Here is a 19774-nt window from a genome sequence, read left to right as displayed (position 1 = left end):
GCAAATCGCACGCCTTATATCCTCTACGCATGACGGTTGTTCTTCCTGTTTGCTCGCAGGGTTAGAGGACGTTAGTGTCACAGAAGAGAGGTGCTCTCCGGCTGTTTGTGGTTTTTTTTCCCCCCCGAAGTTTGACACAAGTGAAAGAATCAAAATGTTTTCTCGTATCGTCAGACCGACCGCAGGCCTCGCCCGGTGCCTGTCGACTTCGGCCCAGAACAACGCGAAGGTGGCGGTGCTCGGAGCGTCGGGCGGCATAGGCCAGCCGCTGTCGCTGCTCCTGAAGAACAGCCCCCTGGTCAGCCACCTCTCCCTCTACGACATCGCCCACACCCCCGGGGTGGCAGCAGACCTCAGCCACATCGAGACCAGAGCCAAAGTGACCGGCCACTTGGGTCCCGATCAGCTGAAGGCTGCTCTGGAGGGCTGCGACGTGGTCGTCATTCCCGCCGGTGTGCCCAGGAAGCCGGGCATGACTCGAGATGACCTCTTCAACACCAACGCCACCATCGTGGCCACCTTGGCTGACGGCTGTGCCCGCTACTGCCCCGAGGCTATGATCTGCATCATCGCTAACCCAGTCAACTCCACCATCCCTATCACGGCAGAGGTCATGATGAAGCACCAAGTGTTCAACCCCAACAAGGTGTTTGGTGTCACAACCTTGGACATTGTCAGAGCCAACACCTTCGTGGCGGAGCTCAAAGGTCTTGACCCGGCTCGTGTCAGCGTACCAGTCATTGGGGGTCACGCGGGGAAGACCATTATTCCCCTTCTTTCTTCCTGCGTACCAAAAGTAGACTTCCCTGCTGACCAACTCACTCCTCTGGTGGGCAGGATCCAGGAAGCTGGCACGGAGGTGGTGAAGGCCAAGGCTGGAGCTGGATCCGCCACCTTGTCCATGGCCTACGCTGGTGCCCGCTTCACTTTCTCTGTCCTGGATGCCATGAATGGAAAGGAAGGTGTGGTGGAGTGCGCCTTTGTCAAGTCAGATGTGACGGAGTGCAAATATTTCTCTACACCTCTTCTCCTCGGGGTCAACGGCATTGAGAAGAACCTGGGGCTGCCAAAGCTCACTCCCTTTGAGGAGAAGCTAGTGGCTGAAGCTGTGGATGAGCTGAAGGCTTCCATCAAGAAAGGCGAGGAATTTGTTGCTAACATGAAGTGATCGGAGGGGGCATTAAGTTATTAAAATACGACAGCTGTGATGATCATGTTTTCTGTCATAACTTAAAAAAGGCATCTGGGTAAATTCAAAGATCTGTCAGTGTTTCCTCGTTCATCACCGTCAGCAGTTGGTTCATCTTAAACCAGGAATGATGGTTTTTACCATGGCTTTGTTTGCCATGTGTCATTTCCATTACATTTTGTAAAATGTCTATCCTGCACTCCCGACTTGTATTCTACTGGGCTGTCTTTTTTCCTTTTAAATGTGAAAATTAAATCTGATATTTTCATGAACGCATCTCATTAGTGAGGATTCTTCTGCTCAGAATGAGGTTAGAAATACTGTTTTACCTGTTGATGCAGGGATGGCCACCAATACAAAGAGATTCACCAATAAACAGTTTTGCTTTTAAAAAGATTCTTTATTTCTTTGTTTTATTATACAAAAATGATTTTGGCTGGACATTGTAACTCTTCAGGGCCTTTCAGCGGCACACTGGTTAGCGCTGCTGCCTCACATCTAAAAGGTTCTGGGTTTGATTCCATTCTAAACAGGCTGTATGTTCTCTCCGTGTCTGCATGAGTTCTCTGGCTTCCTCCAGCCTCCAAAAATGTGCGGCATAGATTAATTGATCACACCAAATTGTCCTTTGCTGTGATTGGGAACATGCATTTTCTAAGACTTCAGTCTGGCCCCACGTTGAGCTGGCGTCACATCTGGTGTGTACGATCACAATTGTTTGCCTACAAGAAGACTGATGCATGGACGGACGGATGGTGGCTGACTCTTCAAGTACTCTGCCGTGTTAATACTCCTGAAAACGACCAGATGTTGAAGAACCATGACAGTTTTCATAAAATTAAACCAGATAATCCAGACATTGCACATCCTTCATTTCTTTTCAAATCACTGACACACAAGTACCAAAACAATGTACGGAGGTTGTTCAAATAGAATTATTCAAGTACAGTAATTCAAACGAGTTGTACTCACAAGTAGTTTAAAAACTTGCTGTCAGTTTGGGACGACATTGCGGTAGAGTTTGCACTTGTATAAAGATCTCTGACAGCTTGCTTAGCTTAAATTGCAATTGTTCTTAAAAACTGCACTTTTTATGTGCTTAGGAATAAGTTGAAAAAAAAAATTTGTTGTGACTTCACTAAGATAAGGTTCTGTTGATGTTTCACACTGTTATGTGACGATTCCCTTCTGTAACATCATAGGAACCCATAGCAACATTTGATTCAACACTTTTATATCTGGAGACTGCTCTGAGTCTCACATGTCATGAAATTTGAGAAGGTTGCAAGCATGTGGACGACAGTCGTAAGAAATGTCACACACAGATACAAACCCATTATTGTTTTATTTGACATACAGGTGCTTTTGTTTCCTATTCAAGGAGCCTTACTGAGAGCACAGATTTCATTTACACAAAAAGGAAAACCAAGAGTAGATTAGATTTATCACATATTTGGATAAAACTAGCATTTGTCCAGATGTACAGAACGTGTTCATCATATTCCGTTTCTTACCGTACTCCTTTGCTTCACAGCATGCAGGTTCTCCTGCATCTGTCATTTGCAGTGATCATGAGGATGTCACAAGATCTCAATTTATCTTTTTCTATACAAAGTCAGCATCAAATAAAATAAAGAGATCTAAAGAACAGGAGCAACAATAATGAACAACTTTTCTACATAATGCTGCAAAATCTACATTCAAAAAACCAAAATGCGCAAAGTTGTACCAGGGCCTTGTTAAATAACCACAACAACAAGCACATAGTATAATGTCTCTGTCTCTCTGTCTGTGTGGCGGTCTGCCACCGTTACAGACGTTTCTCACTCTGTCTTCAGTCCCAACAGCAGTCTCAGCAGTGCCTCCAACAATTTTCAACAGAGACACTCAGTGGTGGAAGTGATGGAGTCTATAGGGTAGAAAAAGAGACTTTTTAAAGTCCATAGTAGCCCAAGCCTTGTGGCTGAATGTGCTCCTTCTCACTTGTGCATAAACATTATTTTCAAATCACAGGTAGCAGCAACACCCCTTTAGAGAAAGGGGTGAAAGGGGGATGAAAAGTAGGTGAGGATGCGGGAAGTTTTGGAGAACCAATGGGAGGGTAACAGGAGGAGGAGGAAGAGGCACTAGACTTTGTCTACTGATGTACAAGGCCATCTCCAGGGAAGGCTGAGTCTTTGTCGTGGCCTCTGCGATGCCGATGCTCTGTTTTGTTCCTGTTATCAGAGTCTTCACGTTCACTCGCCTCCCTCTCCCTCTCTCTCTTCCTCTCCCGTCGCACTTCTTGGTTCTCCTTATCTTTCCGACTGTTGCGATTCCTGCGCTCTCTTCTGTCATTCTTTCTGCGTCCTGCAATTATATGAAAATGAGATGGTAGATTAAGATGAGTAAAATTAGTAGATTAGTGAAGTTAGTAAAGGGTAGGAGTGGATGAAGCTCAGCATCTCCTCCTTTTACTTTAGGAGGGAGTATTCAGTACATTAAAATATTCATTTGTTATGTTGTGATTTCAGAATACCTTCATTCTGCTATTGAAGTCTCAGTTGCTTTACCGCATCAGTGATTGAAACTGTCTTCTCTACAGTTGATCATACTTTATAATGATGCTCAAACTGTGTCCGGCAGTGGTTGACTAACAAGAGCTAGAGACTGCCTTTTTTGATCACAATACAATTCCCTCTATATTACCCACTATTCCCATCTCAATGATGAGGAATTTTTTATTCTTAGTGCATTCAGGTGCACCCTACATTACTAAAGTAATGAGAAGTGTAAAAATATTTTCTGTGGCTGTATTTCTTATGTTCCAACCACTGGACAGTGAGTAAATAAAGTGTATATACTGTATGTGTAATCAGGAGGTAGCCACTTCAAGACCAGTGTGGACCAAAACATAGGAGTGTGAACTAGTAGTTGGAGAGAGGTATAGGTTCACCTCCTGAGCACCTCAGCAACTAAAACGCAACTGATACAATCGTACAAGATATCCAAAATACAGATCAGCATGTTGAATTGTAATTCTCAAGAAATCAGTTTGGTGAAATGCATCATCTGTGGACAACGAGAAAATGAAGTACAAGTAAAAATAAAAATAGCAAGATTTGTTCAGGGATCTTAACACCCCACAAACACACAGTATGGAGCTGTTCTCGCCTGCAAAGACTCACCACTAGAGGGCAGTCTTTTATCACAGACAGAGTCCTCTCCCAGTGATGAGCAGACCATTGTCCAAAATAGAAAACCTTTAAATAAACCCCCAATTTATCTGTTCTTGCAACACCATTTCATAAACAAAACCAAGAATTTTGGAATGCTGGAGGTTTATCTCTGCTTCAGCTACATTTATTAAAGATAATAACAAGATCCATCCCCAGGGAGGTTGGAGACAGGACCTGCAAGTGAAAGCAGGGGAGGCCCTTTCCTGTTGTTGTACTGTTGCTGTTCATGTGTGAGTGGAACGGAGCAGCACGGCATGCTAGGCCGGTTGGCTGGACAGTCAGGGATTGTGAAACTGCTGAAGTCGGCAGTAGGCACAGACGGAGAGAGAGAAAAAAAAAGATAAAGGGAGAGAGAAAGAGATCTCTCTGTCTCCCTCCTGTCCGCTTCATGTTCACCCCATAAGCTCATCCTCTCCCTCTGTCTGTTCATTAATCAAGCTGGGACCAGGGGCCATGTCTGACCCACACATTCTGGGCTAGTGATACCAAGCTGCACCTGGTGACTGTGTTTAACCGTCTGCAAATAATGAAGGGCCAAGAGAGCAGGAGATGGACATAAGGGCACATGTGAGCATAGTACACACAGGTCATGTGTATGTTGTTTCATTGCATGACAGCAAAAACATAAATTAGAAAAATCCAAATGTAAAGATGGGTGGGTGCATGGTTGGATGGATGGACAAATGGACTAATCTGGTTCACTGACTCATGCAGGGTCTGCCCCCCGTCCTCTATAAACACAGGAAGTCCCCTTCGCTCTCATTGTTTTCTCTGTCCTGACACCATTTACAACTATTTACAAGTTCAGTGGATTAGTCATACTGTAGCCCCCGTGCTTTTGTCAAACCAGAGAAGAAACCTAATCCATGCCAGTGTTGAAATGATTAGGAGTGTGTTTATCAAACCAACCTGCGTTTGGTTAGTTGGAACAGTTTCTGATGGAGCTTTTGTAAACTGTGTGTTGACATGTCTGTAATGGTCCCCAAATGAGACACCTTCTGAGCTTTCGGAACATTTTTAACGGTAATTTAGCAGCATCTTGAAGCCAAGCTTTAATGAATATAATGTGTTTGCATTTTGGGGCAGTAGTAAATATGTACAGTAGTTGAATTTGATGAAAAGATTTGAAGTTTGTTTTACTTACGATGGGTATTCGAGAAATACAGTCATACCCTATTATTTAAAGACAAATGTCACCAGGAAGTCAAATATGTGAATACTGCCTTTCAACTGAAATGGTTCTGTTTGAATGAAGATTTGTTTTTTAGGGCTTCCTATTGGTGCAAACTCACACATTCTAAAATGCATCAATTTGCACCAATAATGCTTGAAAGAATCATTTTAGGTAAAAATGTTTGCTCTGCTTCATTGATAAAAGCTGAAATGGATGATCAGTATCCCTGCTCAGTCTTGAGCTGCACCAAGGAGACAAAATGGGATGAGTATGAAGTCTGACAATGGACACAGTGCAAAGCACAAGTTCATGAGCCACCTACAGACCTGCGGTTAAAGGTCTTACTTGTCTTGGTGACCTCTTCATGTCTTCCCTGGCTTTCCAGAAAAATATGCTGTTATAGCATTTCTGTTGTTGTTTGGATTAAACAGCTAAAACCCATCAGTTTCATCGGCTTTGATGGGCTGTAAGACAGAGTGCTAACCTGTGGAAAGAGCTTAGCTGATTCCCTGTTTCAATTTTTTTTTTGTTCTAACTGAGGTTAAATCTTAAATCTAATTCTCTCTAAAGTAGAAAATAACCATATGTCCAAAAATAAACTATTCATTGAATGGGGTACCTATGAATTTATATTTATTTTGCACAAAGCTTTTTGAGTAATTTGTAAATATCTAGTGCCAGTTCCACTGGCAGTCAAATCCATCTGTATGGCACAAATTATTTTCTGTTGGTTTTCTTTATGTAGGACAACTGATGGCTTGAGTCTAGGCTATCATGCTACATATACCTGTATTATATAAATATTATATAAATAAATAAAAAATATATATACAGTATATAAAGTATATACACACAGTATATGTAAATTGCTTTTTTTTTTTACCTTAACCCTTTCTCTTTGGTGCTAAGTTTGTTTTGACCTTACTGATGTCATCCTTCATAAATGCTGAATGAATGATGAATTAATGTTGACTCATACAAAAGTGTTAACATTTCTCTCAAGAGTCAACGACTGGACACGCTGGAATCATCCAACTCCTCACAGGTTTTGTGTTTATCTTCTTATTTCTATGTGTAATATTCAAGAATTAAAGGTCCCAAGTAGTAATTTACCAGCAGGAAATGGAGGACAAAACTACAGCGCACAGGATCACCTTCATCAGCCAGGATGCTCACACCCTCCTCATCATCATTGTCACTGTGACTTATTTAGCCCTTTGTCATTTACAATATGCTAATCTGTAAGAAGAGTGTACAATGATATGTGCTGTCCTCTGCACACTGTAATCTCTGTGCAGTACATGTAAACACAGTCCTGTGGGCCAGATGAATTGTATTTAACTTTAATGTAACTTCTAGAACTCTTTCGTTGTGTATTCACAGGGAACAAGTCAGTAAACTGTACTGAGCACACAGGAGATTTACCGAGTGTGAGGTTACACATAACTGTGTGCTAATGAAAAGGAAATGGGTAAAAAACATGAATAATATGTGTGTTGGTGAGGAGCACTGTGTGTTTTGCGGTGGCACATCGTCTGCAGCAGGCATTCTGTCATCCGGGGAGCTTTTGGCGGGAGTCAGACTGGGATTAAAGGCTATGGGCTGTCCCGAATATGTCCAGAGAGGAGCTCTCTGTTTGGATGTGTGTGTGTGTGTGTGTGTGTGTGTGTGTGTGTGTGTGTGTGTGTGTGTGTGTGTGTGTGTGTGTGTGTGTGTGTGTGTGTGTGTGTGTGTGTGTGTGTGTGTGTGTGTGTGTGTGTGTGTGTGATCAATACCTTTTCACTGACTGATGATGCTAGCTCGGTAAATGCACATTTCTCTGTGTTTAATGTGTGTATGTGTGTGTGTGTGTGTGTGTGTGTGCGCGCGCGTGTGTGTGTGTGGGAGTCGGGATACACAGGCTATCTGGCTGCAGAGATAGAGAGGTGAACAGCGAGTCCATCGGAGGACAAATTAGGCAGCATTAACTTGAGAGAGATGTCGGCAGATGAGGATGTGTGTGTAAACATTCACAATCTCTAGTCATGGATAACAGAGGAGCAGAGGCGACACGCTAAGCCTGAATATGTCAGCTTGTTTCCTACAGTTGTAGCTGTTGCTTTTGGATCTGGCTTCTCCCTGTTTTAGTGAGGTTTTTTTTCTTTTCTTGTATTTTATTTCATTTCTGGTCTGATTCCGTCCTCATCTGTGATTATCTGTCTGTCTCCTCCTCTCTGTGCAGCCTGTGTCCCATTAGCTCTCAGTGTGTCTACTCTCCTTGTTCTCCCAATGTTCCTAGTGTAGCTTGGACTTTTTCTTCATTTTCCAATTTGGACTTTTTTGCTTGTGGAAGTTTTGATTATAGGGTTTGGATAATTGACCTCGCTGAGTACCCAACCTGCTTCTCTCTTAGGTTTAACTGCTTGTTAATAAATCTCTGAACTGCACTCCCTGCCTCTGGTATTATCTGCATCTGGATCTTGTTTTGGACCTCATGAAACAACAAGTTTTTAAATGTGCCATCTGTAATACCGAGCGTTGTTTAGAGGTCGGCTGACAGTTGTGATTTTGTAATGTTTCTGCAGGACTAGGGGTCTTAACAGCTGCACAATCTACACTTAAAGGAAAAATAAAATCCACATTAAAATATAAATATTCTGAGATTTTTTTTTAAATATCTAGAAACACTGAACACACTCTCCTTTCTGTCCATTAGAAAAGAAACTGCAGCCAAGAATGGATAATGGCTGCCTCACACAAAACCTACCGGCACTGGACTCACGCCAGTTGAAATTTAAGAGAATTTGCTCACCTGGACAAAAAAACCCCAGTTTCAGCTTGTAACACTCTCTAGAACAGCTTGATGTGTCTTATTTGTGTATGGATTAAACAAACAAGCTACGTGTTTCATTAGTGAGAATTGCAGGTGGAGTTTAAACTTTGGACAGTCAGGAGAGCTCTTCACCCATTTTGTCATCTTTATGCCAAGTCAAGCAAATTAAATGCTGTCATATTTAAACAACAGACATGAGAGTGTTCTTCTCATCCAAGCCACAATTAAAAAAAACAACAGATGCATTATTTCCCAAAGTGTCAAACTTAATTTAAGTAAATTCAGAATGATTTGTGTTGTTGACTCAACAGAGATAGAATAAACTGCACACATGTGATATAAAAGTGCATGCTTTGATCTACAGCTACATCTTCATACAGCTATCTCAAACATGGAGAAAGAAGCATTTTTCCAATTTTCATACATGTCATAATTAATCTGAATAGTTGTAATTTAAAAAATAGATCTGACTCTGCTTAATCATTGCTCCTATTCTTACAAGCCATTTTTAATATCCATCCACTAAACAAAGTACAACTTGTGTAAAATCAGAGTATTTGCAGGTAGAATTCCCTCATTTGACAGCTGAGAGGTCTGTTTCTATACTCTGTTATGAAGACAAAATACAGGATTGGAGAAAACAGTGAAAGGCACACATTCTAAATAATAATTGTGTTTGAAGTTAATAGGGGTTAAAAGAATTATAAGTAAGTGTTATATGCGTACGAGCAACCACAGTAACAAGATGGTGAAACGAGAATAAAATGAACCAAGGAATACAAAGTGGGAGTAAAATGATGGATCAAAGTAAAGAAAGGGAGGAGAGTAAGGAGGAAAATAAAAGGAGGTTGTCTCAATGTCTGATGGCTGCTGGAGGATTACCCGGGGCTCTCAGAGGTCAGACCACTGACCACCTAGCATGTGTGGAAAGTAAACAGTAAGGAGAGGATGCGCCGAAGCAGATAATTAGCTTTCATTCACCACAGATGCTGCTGGAACAACTGCGTAATCACAAGTGGAGGCAACAGTGGGATGAAGGATGAAGAAATGGTTCCGAATGGGAGAGGAGAGGGAGAGAGAGAGAGAGAGAGAGAGAGAGAGAGAGAGAGAGAGAGAGAGAGAGAGAGAGAGAGAGAGAGAGAGAGAGAGAGAGAGAGAGAGAGAGAGAGAGAGAGAGAGAGAGAGAGAGTAGGGTGACAGAGGGCACATTTTATACTCCCTTACAAATCATGTCGACCCACTTGACTCTACACAAATTACCACCAAGAGTAAAGACTGTATAGGTCTTTCAGTGTGTGTGTGTGTGTGTGTGTGTATTTGTGTGTGTTTGTGTGTGTGTGTGTGTGTGTGTGTGTATGTGTGTGTGTGTGTGTGTGTGTGTGTGTGTGTGTGTGTGTGTGTGTGTGTGTGTTGGCAGCTGTGGGGATAAACCAATACTGATCCCCTGGTCGCCGCGTGCCTCACAGGGGGAGGATGTTGATATTGAACTGGCTGTTTCTGCTCCAGAGTCAACTGGTTTTTTGCTGCATCACACACACACACACACACACACACACACACACACACACACACACACACACACACACACACACACACACACACACACACACACACACGCACACACACACGCACACGCACACATGCACACACACACACACACGCTCATACAGAGACATTGTTTTTTCTGTAAGTGTGAGGCCCCATGGGACTAGATTCGAGTCTCCTACCCTGTCTGCGATCTGTCATTTAACACTAGAAAGCCCCGTCTAAAATACAACCAGCCTCAGCTACCAACCATGTCAGAAACCACACACACTCAACTCCACTAAACTCACACAAAATACAAAATGACCGTTAGTTCACCGGAATAAGCCCGTCTGAAAGCAGTTTTTATTGTCTTTATTATAAACGATCACGCTTTCCTCTGTTTACAAACAGCAGAAAAAGCATTTTTTTACTCTGTTTAAAAATCCAAAGAGGGCAAAACACACAACACACCCATTGCAACATCACACATGTGTTCCCCCCCACTGTCCTCACTCTAACCACAATGACAATCCTCTGAGTAAACAATCGTAGTCCTGAGCGGAAGAACGACTAGCTCTGATTGTACAAGCTAAAGCAGCAAGGTCTGGAAGTCATAGAGAGCAGAAATCATGCCATGTGTCACAAATTCAGTGTTGGCAGTGAGTGTGATGGCTAAATAGCAACTGCCGTAGACAGTCTATAGAATGGGACCATGTATTGACTTTATTCTGTGGGACACAAGGATCTGTAGTGAGGATGTGACAGACAGCTTCAAGACAAACCCGTCTCTACATTTTCTTTACCTAGACATTTCCTCCTCTTGACCAGACACTCCTTGATCTCTGAGATCTCGGGGCACGGGTTGCCAAACGGTGACGGGTACTGAAGGACCTGCCTTGTGCGAGTCTCCTGGCCACGTTTGAACCCACAGGTTCTACCGGACCGAGAGCAGGGGCTCCACTCGCTCCAGTCTCCCACTTCACAGTGCACTGAAATGAGAGGAGGAGGTAAGGGTGATAATGTCACTGTTTAAGTATTTTACGTTCACATATTTTCCAGAATTCAATGTGTGATCAGATTCTCTTGTTTCTTTGCTGGTTGTAGGATGAGCCCTGGCTCCATGCTATGAACTACCGTACACTATTTTCCGCACTATAAGGCGCACCTAAAAGCCTTTAATTTTCTCAAAAACCGACAGCGTGCCTTATAATCCAGTTCACCTTATATATGGAAACGGTTTTAAAATAAGCCATTCATTGAAGGTGCCCCTTATGATCAGATGCGCCTTATAATCCAGTGTGCCTTATATGTGAAAAGGTTTTAAAATAGGCCATTTATTGAAGGTGCGCTTTGTAGTCCAGTGCGCCTTATAGTGCAGAAAATACTGTATTCCTTTGTATTCTATTTCTTGTATAAATGTATAAATAACCTATAGAAAATCCAGAGATTCTAAGAGTTTCAGACTTAAATTCCAAGAGAACTAAAAAGATCTTGTCAGTTTATTCTCACTTTCCTGACCTTGTGATGTGCACTCCATGAGTTTGTCATTGGGCTCGTAGTCCTCTGGACAGACATGGTGGCACCTCCCGCTGAGCTGGTACAGGCCGGGCCAGCACCGCGTACACGTCTCACTGTTCAGACACGACTCACACTCTGCAGGGCACTCTGCAAAGTCACAGGCACAGTTATGTATCTGTGAACACAGTGGCTAAATTTAACACCTGCACAAGTTTTACATGACAGCTTCATTCCAAAGAGGGAATTATTTGAATAAGTGGCATAGAATTAAATTAAGGCTAAGCTACCACATTTATCTTTGTCCTGGGTAAATGTGAACTCAAGACACTCACTGGGAACACACTCCCTCTGTGTGTCACTGCGGACCAGCCCCTCGGGGCAATTCTCCTGGCACTTGCCCAGATGAAGGTAGAACCCTGCTCGGCAGCGTGTGCAGAAGTTCTTGTTGAAGCAGGAGTCACACTCCGACCTGCACTCTGACAGAGAAGCACAGCCCACCGCCAGCGTTTATTTAAAATGTGAAAGTTATCGAGTATGTCCCCTGCGTGTTAAATATACAAGTTGTCACAGTGTGTGTGTGTGTGTGTGTGTGTGTGTGTGTGTGTTTGCGCGCATGTGTGTGTCTCAGTGGGAGTTCAATCAAGAATAAACGCCACAGCAGTCAGACAGATTTCTCACAGAGTAATTTGTGATTAATGATTTTGAGTAAACTACCACTTGATTTACTTTAAAATCTCCAAAAGGAAGCACACTTGACAAGTTCAGTTCTTTCAGTCATTTGAGTTCATGCTATGTTTACGCATAATGCCATATTTCAAACGCAGGTCTCATGGCTGTCCTCATCGGTATAGGAAGGGAGGACATATTTACCAATGTCTTGTAGAGACTTCTTGTTCTTGTCATGCATAAGTAAAACACACCATTAAGAGGTCACATTTACCTCAGGTCTGAGATACAGTTCTGTGTCTTTGTTATGACAGAGAATTAGAATGAATCAGAGGACATTACTAACAGAGGTCTTGCTACTAAGCCACACCTACAGACTTGTAAATTGAGAGCATGCAATGGAGGAAATACTTTCATATTTCATTAGTAGTCTGTTATCCATCTACTCTAAAAAAAACACAGTCTTACTTGTGCAGGTGTTTCTTTCCGGGGAGCGTGTGCCGTAAAAGCCCGGAGGACAGGAAGTCATACAAACCCCGATTTGCTTCATCCCTATCCTCTCCAAATGCATGAAGAATCGCGGCTTGCAGGACAGACAGCCATTGTAGTCTGAGCAGGTCAGACAGCCACCCTGCTGGCACCCTGAGCTCAGACCAGAGATCTCTGTTGGCGGGAGCAGAAGGATGCTCGTATGAATTTCACATATTTTATAGAAAAAATGCACTAAACTAAGATTTTCTGAGACTATCCATAATTTTAACACTCTTATCTTATATTGATAAGATGCAGTGCCCCAGTTCAATGCTGAGGTTGCTGGACACTCATTTATCAGTGACCATCCACTGGGCTTTATTGTGAAACATCACAATCAGGAAATGTTTTTTTTTTGCACCCACTAATTTTACATGACACCTCCAGCTGAGAGCTGATGAACATCCTAAAATAAGATAGGACAGGACAGGAGAAAAATTCAACGTTACTGAGATTAAGTTAGAAGTTAAAGAAGCACAAAGAGCTAAATAGAGACTTTTCATAACATTCCTCTGATTATTTTTCTGCTTGTTTGAGAAGGAGAAGGTGGTCGACAGGTGAGCCGTATTTAGCAGGACAGCACTGGAACCAGTTTGAAAGTCTGATGTAGGCTGTCGCCACTCTAGAAGCTGTCCATTGTTCATTTGGCATGAAAGCAAATCAGTACATCATGGCTGGAAGGGAGGTGACTCAGTGTTCTAATAGTTGTATCCCTGCACCCAATAGGATCAGGCTGATAAATGAATCCAGAAAGGTCGGGCCACAGTGGTATTATGAGGGTTTACCTATTTCAAACAGTAGTTTCATTTCACATCAGGTGATCCTCACACATCTGTGTTAGCTGTAGGCTTCAGTCTACAATACCAACACCTTTCCCAATATTCTAAATTAATGATTTGATATTGATATGTTAATCTTTACAGTGAAGTGTTCTACTGACTTAAAAGAATAAGGCCAAAGAAAAAACAAAATAGCAAATGACTGTTGTATCTAATTGATACTCCGTTTCTGGTAGCGTAACCAAAGCCATGTTAACATACCATGCAGGAAGAATTTTAAAAAAAGTTTCTACTCAGTTCTCATTGGATGAGAGCTGTGGTCAGAGGTTTTATTCATTTTAATCATGTGTTTACAACCTTATCAAAAACATTATTCCTCCCCACTACCACCACCACCACCACCCAAACCCCCGCAGATCAGACTTTGATCAGCATCAAGAAGGTGTAATAAAGACGGTTTGTGTCTAGTATGAGGATTTATATATGATGTGGTGGAGAAACAACATGGAGGAAAATGGGTTTAATTAACTCAGTTACTGTGCTCTAGTATAGAGGACGTGGTGCAGTCATTTTTGGAACAAAAAACCCCACTCTGGATCAAATATTTTACTGCCAACAGGTATACCTGTGCTGTGAGAGACACCGACAGCACAGAGTCAATGTGTGTCCAAGATACATTGGTGTTCCATTTCCAAGGGCATAGCTTGGATGATGTTTCAGTCGTCACACATGGTAGGCAAATCAAAAGCAAACCCTGTATGGACTCAAAGAATTGGTTTTCTTCTCCAGCTCTGACATCTCATGCCAAAGGTTTAAGCTGGCCCTCCTCTGTCTCCTCTAAGTTGGGTGTTTAGCTGCCAGTTTACCATAGATCACAGATACTTTGTTTGAAATATCTCGACAATCTTTACAACTGCTGTCCATTTGCCCACATTTATTCCTGCCAAGCTGCCCTGATTCACAGAAGTCTTAAGACACAGGAATTTGGCCTTGCCCTCACACTTGCACTGACAAAGCCTCAGTTGGACAGTGGTATCCTGCACAACATGCCAACAAAGTCACATGTGAACAAATATTTTTACATGCCTGCACAGATGATTCATGGAGAAAAAAAATTGAGCAATGAAGCAGAAGGAACGTGGAAAAATATTTGGGCTCTGCTCAAGAATATTGACCTTTCTATAGTATTCCATCATGTTAGATACGGGATCATTTTTGTAATCTGTACCTGTTGTTTAGCTTGAAATCAAGACCAACATGAGCTCATCTTCATTTTCCACTGAGTTGAGCTGATAAACTATATGATGTATATAATTAACACACAGGCGCCCACATGCCTTCGCTTTTGGATGCATCATCAAAGACAGGAAGCCTGACGTTTGGGTTCAGTCTCTCCAGGGTAATTCTGGCCTGTTGACTCAATGGTCATTGACTCCCGACTCACTGTTACCCCTTTCTTTCCTTCTGAAGTTTGTACACATTCACCCCTTCATCAACTACTCCCGCCATCCTCCCTGATATCCTCCCTGAGGGAAGAGTATCAGCTTCACTGGACGAGGGTCTGATTCTTACAACAGTCATTCAATTAATGGCTACTGAGGTAGAGGAGTTTACTCCTCACTGCAGATTGTGAATGTCAGCTTTGACAGAAATGAATGAATGCAACTGAGAAGCATTTAATATATGAATGAGCTGTGTGCTGACATGTTTTATCTTTTTTCAGTACATAAAAAAATATTTCAGCAAATTGATGCAGAATCTGATTTAAGAGACCAAGAACTATCTGTCAATAGAGAAACTCTTAACTCTTATTAAGGGGGGAAATAAGGATGAGGAAGAGAAAACCTGTGGTTTTTAATGTAGTCCAGAACAAACACAAATAATACACCATTGATTGACTTTACTGATTCTGATTTATGTATGTGATAAGATCTCTGTATTATGTGTCTGAACGACACAGCATTATGTGTACATGCTCCACAGGTCTGATGTCATCATGCTGCTGAACTAAATACTAGCAGAACTATCAAGAGCAAACATAATCCTGAGATCCTCTTTAGAACTACATAATCAAACCCTCTGCTAGTAGGTGCTGCAACTCTCCAGTCTGACAGAAAATTAATCCACTTTGGTGGTCACAAGGAAAAACTGTTCTGCTGTTCATCCAGGCTGATGATGTGAGCTCTGTGATTGAATGTGAAGAGAAGGAGATGTAGAGACACGTTTCAGCCCCAGGTGGCAGGGATAAAAACATCACTTCGGAGGTCTATTATTGTAAATCACAGACAGTTTTCAGCCACGCTGGCAAGTGATGCATGGGATATTCCAGTTATGGCTACTCCAAAAGACACACAGAGCACATCTGGAGACCCTCAGTGATAAAGTTTGCAAGTGTGTAGGAAGAATAGAAAGATGTAATATATTGTTGCTAATGCCTGGAAAAAGGTTGCTCATAGCTGTAGAAACTGAACCCCATGTTAGGCCCTGGGGAGAAGCGATGCAGTCGAGATACTATTAGACACAGAGTTTTTTTTTGTAGTACCTACTGTAAAATGTGGATTTTAATTAAAAATAATATAGTGGATAAATTTGAAATTTAGGCCCAAGGTGAATTCCTAGATTGGAGTTCCTGTATGTGCAATAAAATTTTCACCATAAATTCTATAATGCGGCAGTGCAAAGAGAATGTGGTTTGCATGGCAGTTACTGAAATGCTGGAGCTGAAGCAGTGATCACCCAGTGGAGCAATCTGACCCCCGGCAGATCAGTCCTGCCTGAAAGCTGCTGCTCTGACCGCTAGAGAGCGATCAGAGCAGCAGGCAGAGGGCCTCAGGTGACTGAACAATTCATTCATCCAATTCAGTTTCAAAGAACCCCCCCCCCCCCCCTGCAGACTGTACAGATGGGACAAAACTCAAAGAGTGAACAAGCAGGATTAAAGCTTGGGTTTTGCAGAATAACCCCACTTTATCAACATGAATGCATTACAATGTGGACAATTAGTGGCATGAGTGTAGCAAGACTCTCGTGCTGAATGCCTTTAATAACTAATAACACATGTAGCTACGATCAATCAATAAAATCTGCCTATAGACTGAATCGATCATCTTTATTTGAATTAGGTATGTGAGACAGATAGATATGAAGATAGATAGATAAATGGATAGATAAATAGATATAAAGATAGGTAGATAGAGAGAGACAGACAAAGAGAGAGAGAGAGAGAGAGAGAGAGAGAGAGAGAGGAGTTTGAGGAGAGAGATGAGAGAAAGGAAGAGAGAGTTAGAATTAGAGAGGGAGAAAGGGAGAGAGAGTGTTTGTGAGAGAGATAGAGTGAGAGAATATTCATTAAGTCATATGTAGAAATATCGAAAGCTATCAAAAGTTTAAAAAAAAAATTATACAACTCCTTTGACCCAAGAATGCGTCATTAGTTCAGACATTAAGCGCCACTAAAAATTGGATTCTTTATTGTTAAAAATGTAGAAAATAGGATGGTACCCTGTGACGTGACACCTCTGCAACTCAAACAACTAAATTTTAAAACAAACAAACAAACAAACAAACAAACAAACAAACAAACAAAAAACTGCTGAGTGTGCACACCAAACACCGGGCAGCACCGTCTCAGTCTGTACTCACGTTTATGGTGCCGGTGCCTGGAGCTGCTGTGCTGCTGACAACCAGTGTAATCCATGCAATGCAAGATGATCAAAACAAATGAGATCAGTTGTAATTGCATAGTAGCCCAGAGATGAGACTCGCAAAGCCAATGTCAATGTTTCACCAAAGAACTTCTTGAATAAAATTCCGTTTTCTTTACCCAAACGGAGACAGAGTGTGGATGTATAATTCCTAGACACAGCGGGACCCCCAGCTATGTGGTGATATGTGGTGATGGCAGTGTCCGGTGGCCCAATGATGCCTGGGCCGTTTAGACTGTAACATCCTGGATAGGGTCTTCATAGGTGCCAAGAAAACCAGACTGAGTCAGAGATCCGTTATCCGTCCCGTGGAAAAGAATATTCCCTCAATCGTGGAAAAAATACAAACAGCCCCAAAAGCTCGATGTTCACAGAGTGGAGGACAACAAAAATTAAGCATTAATTGCAGCTTTGAAGATGAAAAGAATTCTAATTTACGAATCTCAAAAAGTTTGAGATATGATAGCCATGCGTAGAACTCCAGATTGACCTTTCCCCCTGTCTCCCCGTCTCGGCCGGTGGAGATGCGCTGCGCGTCCCGAGCTGCGCTTGGATAAACCACCCTAACGTGCCAGAAGCGCAGAGGCTTTCGATTTCATCTCAGCATCTCACAAAAAAAAAGTGGAAAACCCCCCCCAGAAGATCAGCACCAGATATAAGAAAAAGTTAAATGTTTCGCAGTTGGCTTGGTTGTCAAACACACACCTCCACTCTGTCTGTCTGCGGCTACTGAACCAAAGGGAATCTCCGCAGTTTCAGCGCTTTTCTGCCTTGCGTGCAGGACCCATTCACTGCTCTCCCGTCGGGCGGCTGATGACTTCAGCCCTCTGCTGTCTATCTGTGTCTTTCTTTCCCCCTATGAGCTCCAAAGTTTATTTAGAGGACAACCCCCCCCCCCCCCCGCGTCAGAGAGAGAGAGAGAGAGAGAGAGAGAGAGAGAGAGAGAGAGAGAGAGAGAGAGAGAGAGAGAGAGAGAGAGAGAGAAAACATATTGAAGTTATTTTCAACGAGTGCACACTGTGGTTTCTTTAAATGCACATGTTTAACAAGCACTAGATGTAAAGATAATGTGATTGAAATTTGTAGACTCACCTGTTCTACTATTCCCCTCATAGGCTGCTCACCTGAGATTTGTGAAAACAGTACTGAGATGATAATAACTGCATTATAATGTTGATTACATCAGACCAGGAGTGATGGATAAACGGTCTGAATAGTCTGAGAGTGAAGTTGTAAGAAACAAAGTATATCCAGATTTCCAAGAGTGAAATTTCAGGGTGATCTACAAAAAAACTGCAATTCAAGATGAATCATTTCACTCTATTTTATAGAATGTATATATGACGGGAGGAGTAGAATACGATCTAATCACCATCTGTTTGTAGGAAAATACCTTTTTTCTCATTTCAAATTTTAGTGGTGGGGCAGAACATCCCTAAAGTCAGTCTGAGAATCAGCAGCATTTCATTATATTTCCTCTAGAGGGAGTTTAGTTCCATAAAAGCTGGAGGCACATTGTCAGGTCAGGAATGGGGATCAGTAAATTCTGGTAAACTGTGCAGGTGACCTTTCCCTGCTGTGTCTACATGTGATGTTTGTATTGTAACAGTAGAAGAGATGAGATGAAGAGTACGACTATCCACTTCAAATGCAAACTGTGTGTCTTTAAAAAAATAACACAAATGGAACATTCATGACTTCTTTCCCCAGCCTATGATACCTCGTCAATCATCAATATGTTTTTCTGATGATTTGACATCAGAGGCTCAGTCCACAGGTTTGGGACTTTTATCAATAACTGTTGTTGAATGCAGAGACTTCCACCTCCAGGTTGAGTGAATCGTGGCCTCTTGAGCAGAACAGCACTGAGGAGGTTGGCTCATTTGTCTAACTCTGTTTAGAGGGAACAGTATGCACAAGTCCATTGCTTCTCCTCAATGTGGCTTCTGGTTTTTCATCAGTCACTGCACAGACGAAAGCAATGCACACACAGTGTGGACTCTTTCTTTATGGGAACACTTCCGTGTTTGTCCTGTACTAACTCAGGAGCAGGGCCCTGAAACATACAGAGATTGATGCATTGTTTTAAACCCCCTCACCTCCACTGAGACAGACTGCCAAATTTAAGATATTCTTTGTGGTTATAAAGGCAATTCTAAGTATAAAATGTTTAATTTATGAAGTGCTTATCAATCATATCTAATATTTGTAAGATCACATGTATTAGATAAACAATGTTTGGCAAAAATATAGGAAAAAAATGCTAAATACTATGGTCAAATGTTATGAAGTATTATGAAATCTCCCTCCTCCCTCTCCTCCCTCTCAGCAGTTTGATGTTTGGGATGTCAATGAATAATGCTTGTCTTTGTGCACTCGTCTGAACTGGGCTAGGTGTGTGTATGTACGTGGCAATCGGGTGTGGAAGGTTAAGGTCACTTGGTCAGTCCCTGTGACCGTCCAGTGAGAGAATCAGTCGACACCTGTAAATGAAGTCGGGCAGGTGCACAAACCCTCTCGACAAAAGATGGACGCACTCTACAACTTTTTTTTTTCATAAACCACATTTATTCCCATTTTAGCCTTTGACTCTAATTCAGACCTTGAGCTAACATAGCATGAGAGTGTCATGGAGCACAGACAAGTAGTTCTTGTG

The 19774-nt window shown here is 42.2% G+C and overlaps 2 protein-coding genes across 2 annotated transcripts; one reads left to right on the top strand and one right to left on the bottom strand.

Moving 5' to 3' along the window:
• Positions 1-32: 32 nt before the first annotated feature.
• mdh2 (malate dehydrogenase 2, NAD (mitochondrial)) lies at positions 33-1585 on the top strand. The gene has a single exon (XM_068323104.1). It carries the CDS (start codon positions 155-157, stop codon positions 1166-1168), a length of 1014 nt encoding a protein of 337 aa, XP_068179205.1. The 5' UTR covers positions 33-154; the 3' UTR covers positions 1169-1585.
• A 145-nt stretch (positions 1586-1730) lies between these two features.
• rspo3 (R-spondin 3) lies at positions 1731-17932 on the bottom strand. Its single transcript, XM_068323109.1, has 6 exons — positions 17057-17932; positions 12573-12767; positions 11771-11914; positions 11439-11585; positions 10724-10909; positions 1731-3538 (listed from the first exon to the last, which is right to left on the bottom strand). The coding sequence occupies exons 1-6, from the start codon at positions 17154-17156 to the stop codon at positions 3327-3329; spliced, it is 984 nt and encodes a 327-aa protein (XP_068179210.1). The 5' UTR covers positions 17157-17932; the 3' UTR covers positions 1731-3326.
• Positions 17933-19774: the final 1842 nt, after the last annotated feature.

This window comes from Antennarius striatus, chromosome 9, assembly GCF_040054535.1.
Source record: "Antennarius striatus isolate MH-2024 chromosome 9, ASM4005453v1, whole genome shotgun sequence".
NCBI classification, from domain to species: domain Eukaryota; kingdom Metazoa; phylum Chordata; class Actinopteri; order Lophiiformes; family Antennariidae; genus Antennarius; species Antennarius striatus.
This window is presented reverse-complemented; position numbering and strand designations above follow the sequence as displayed.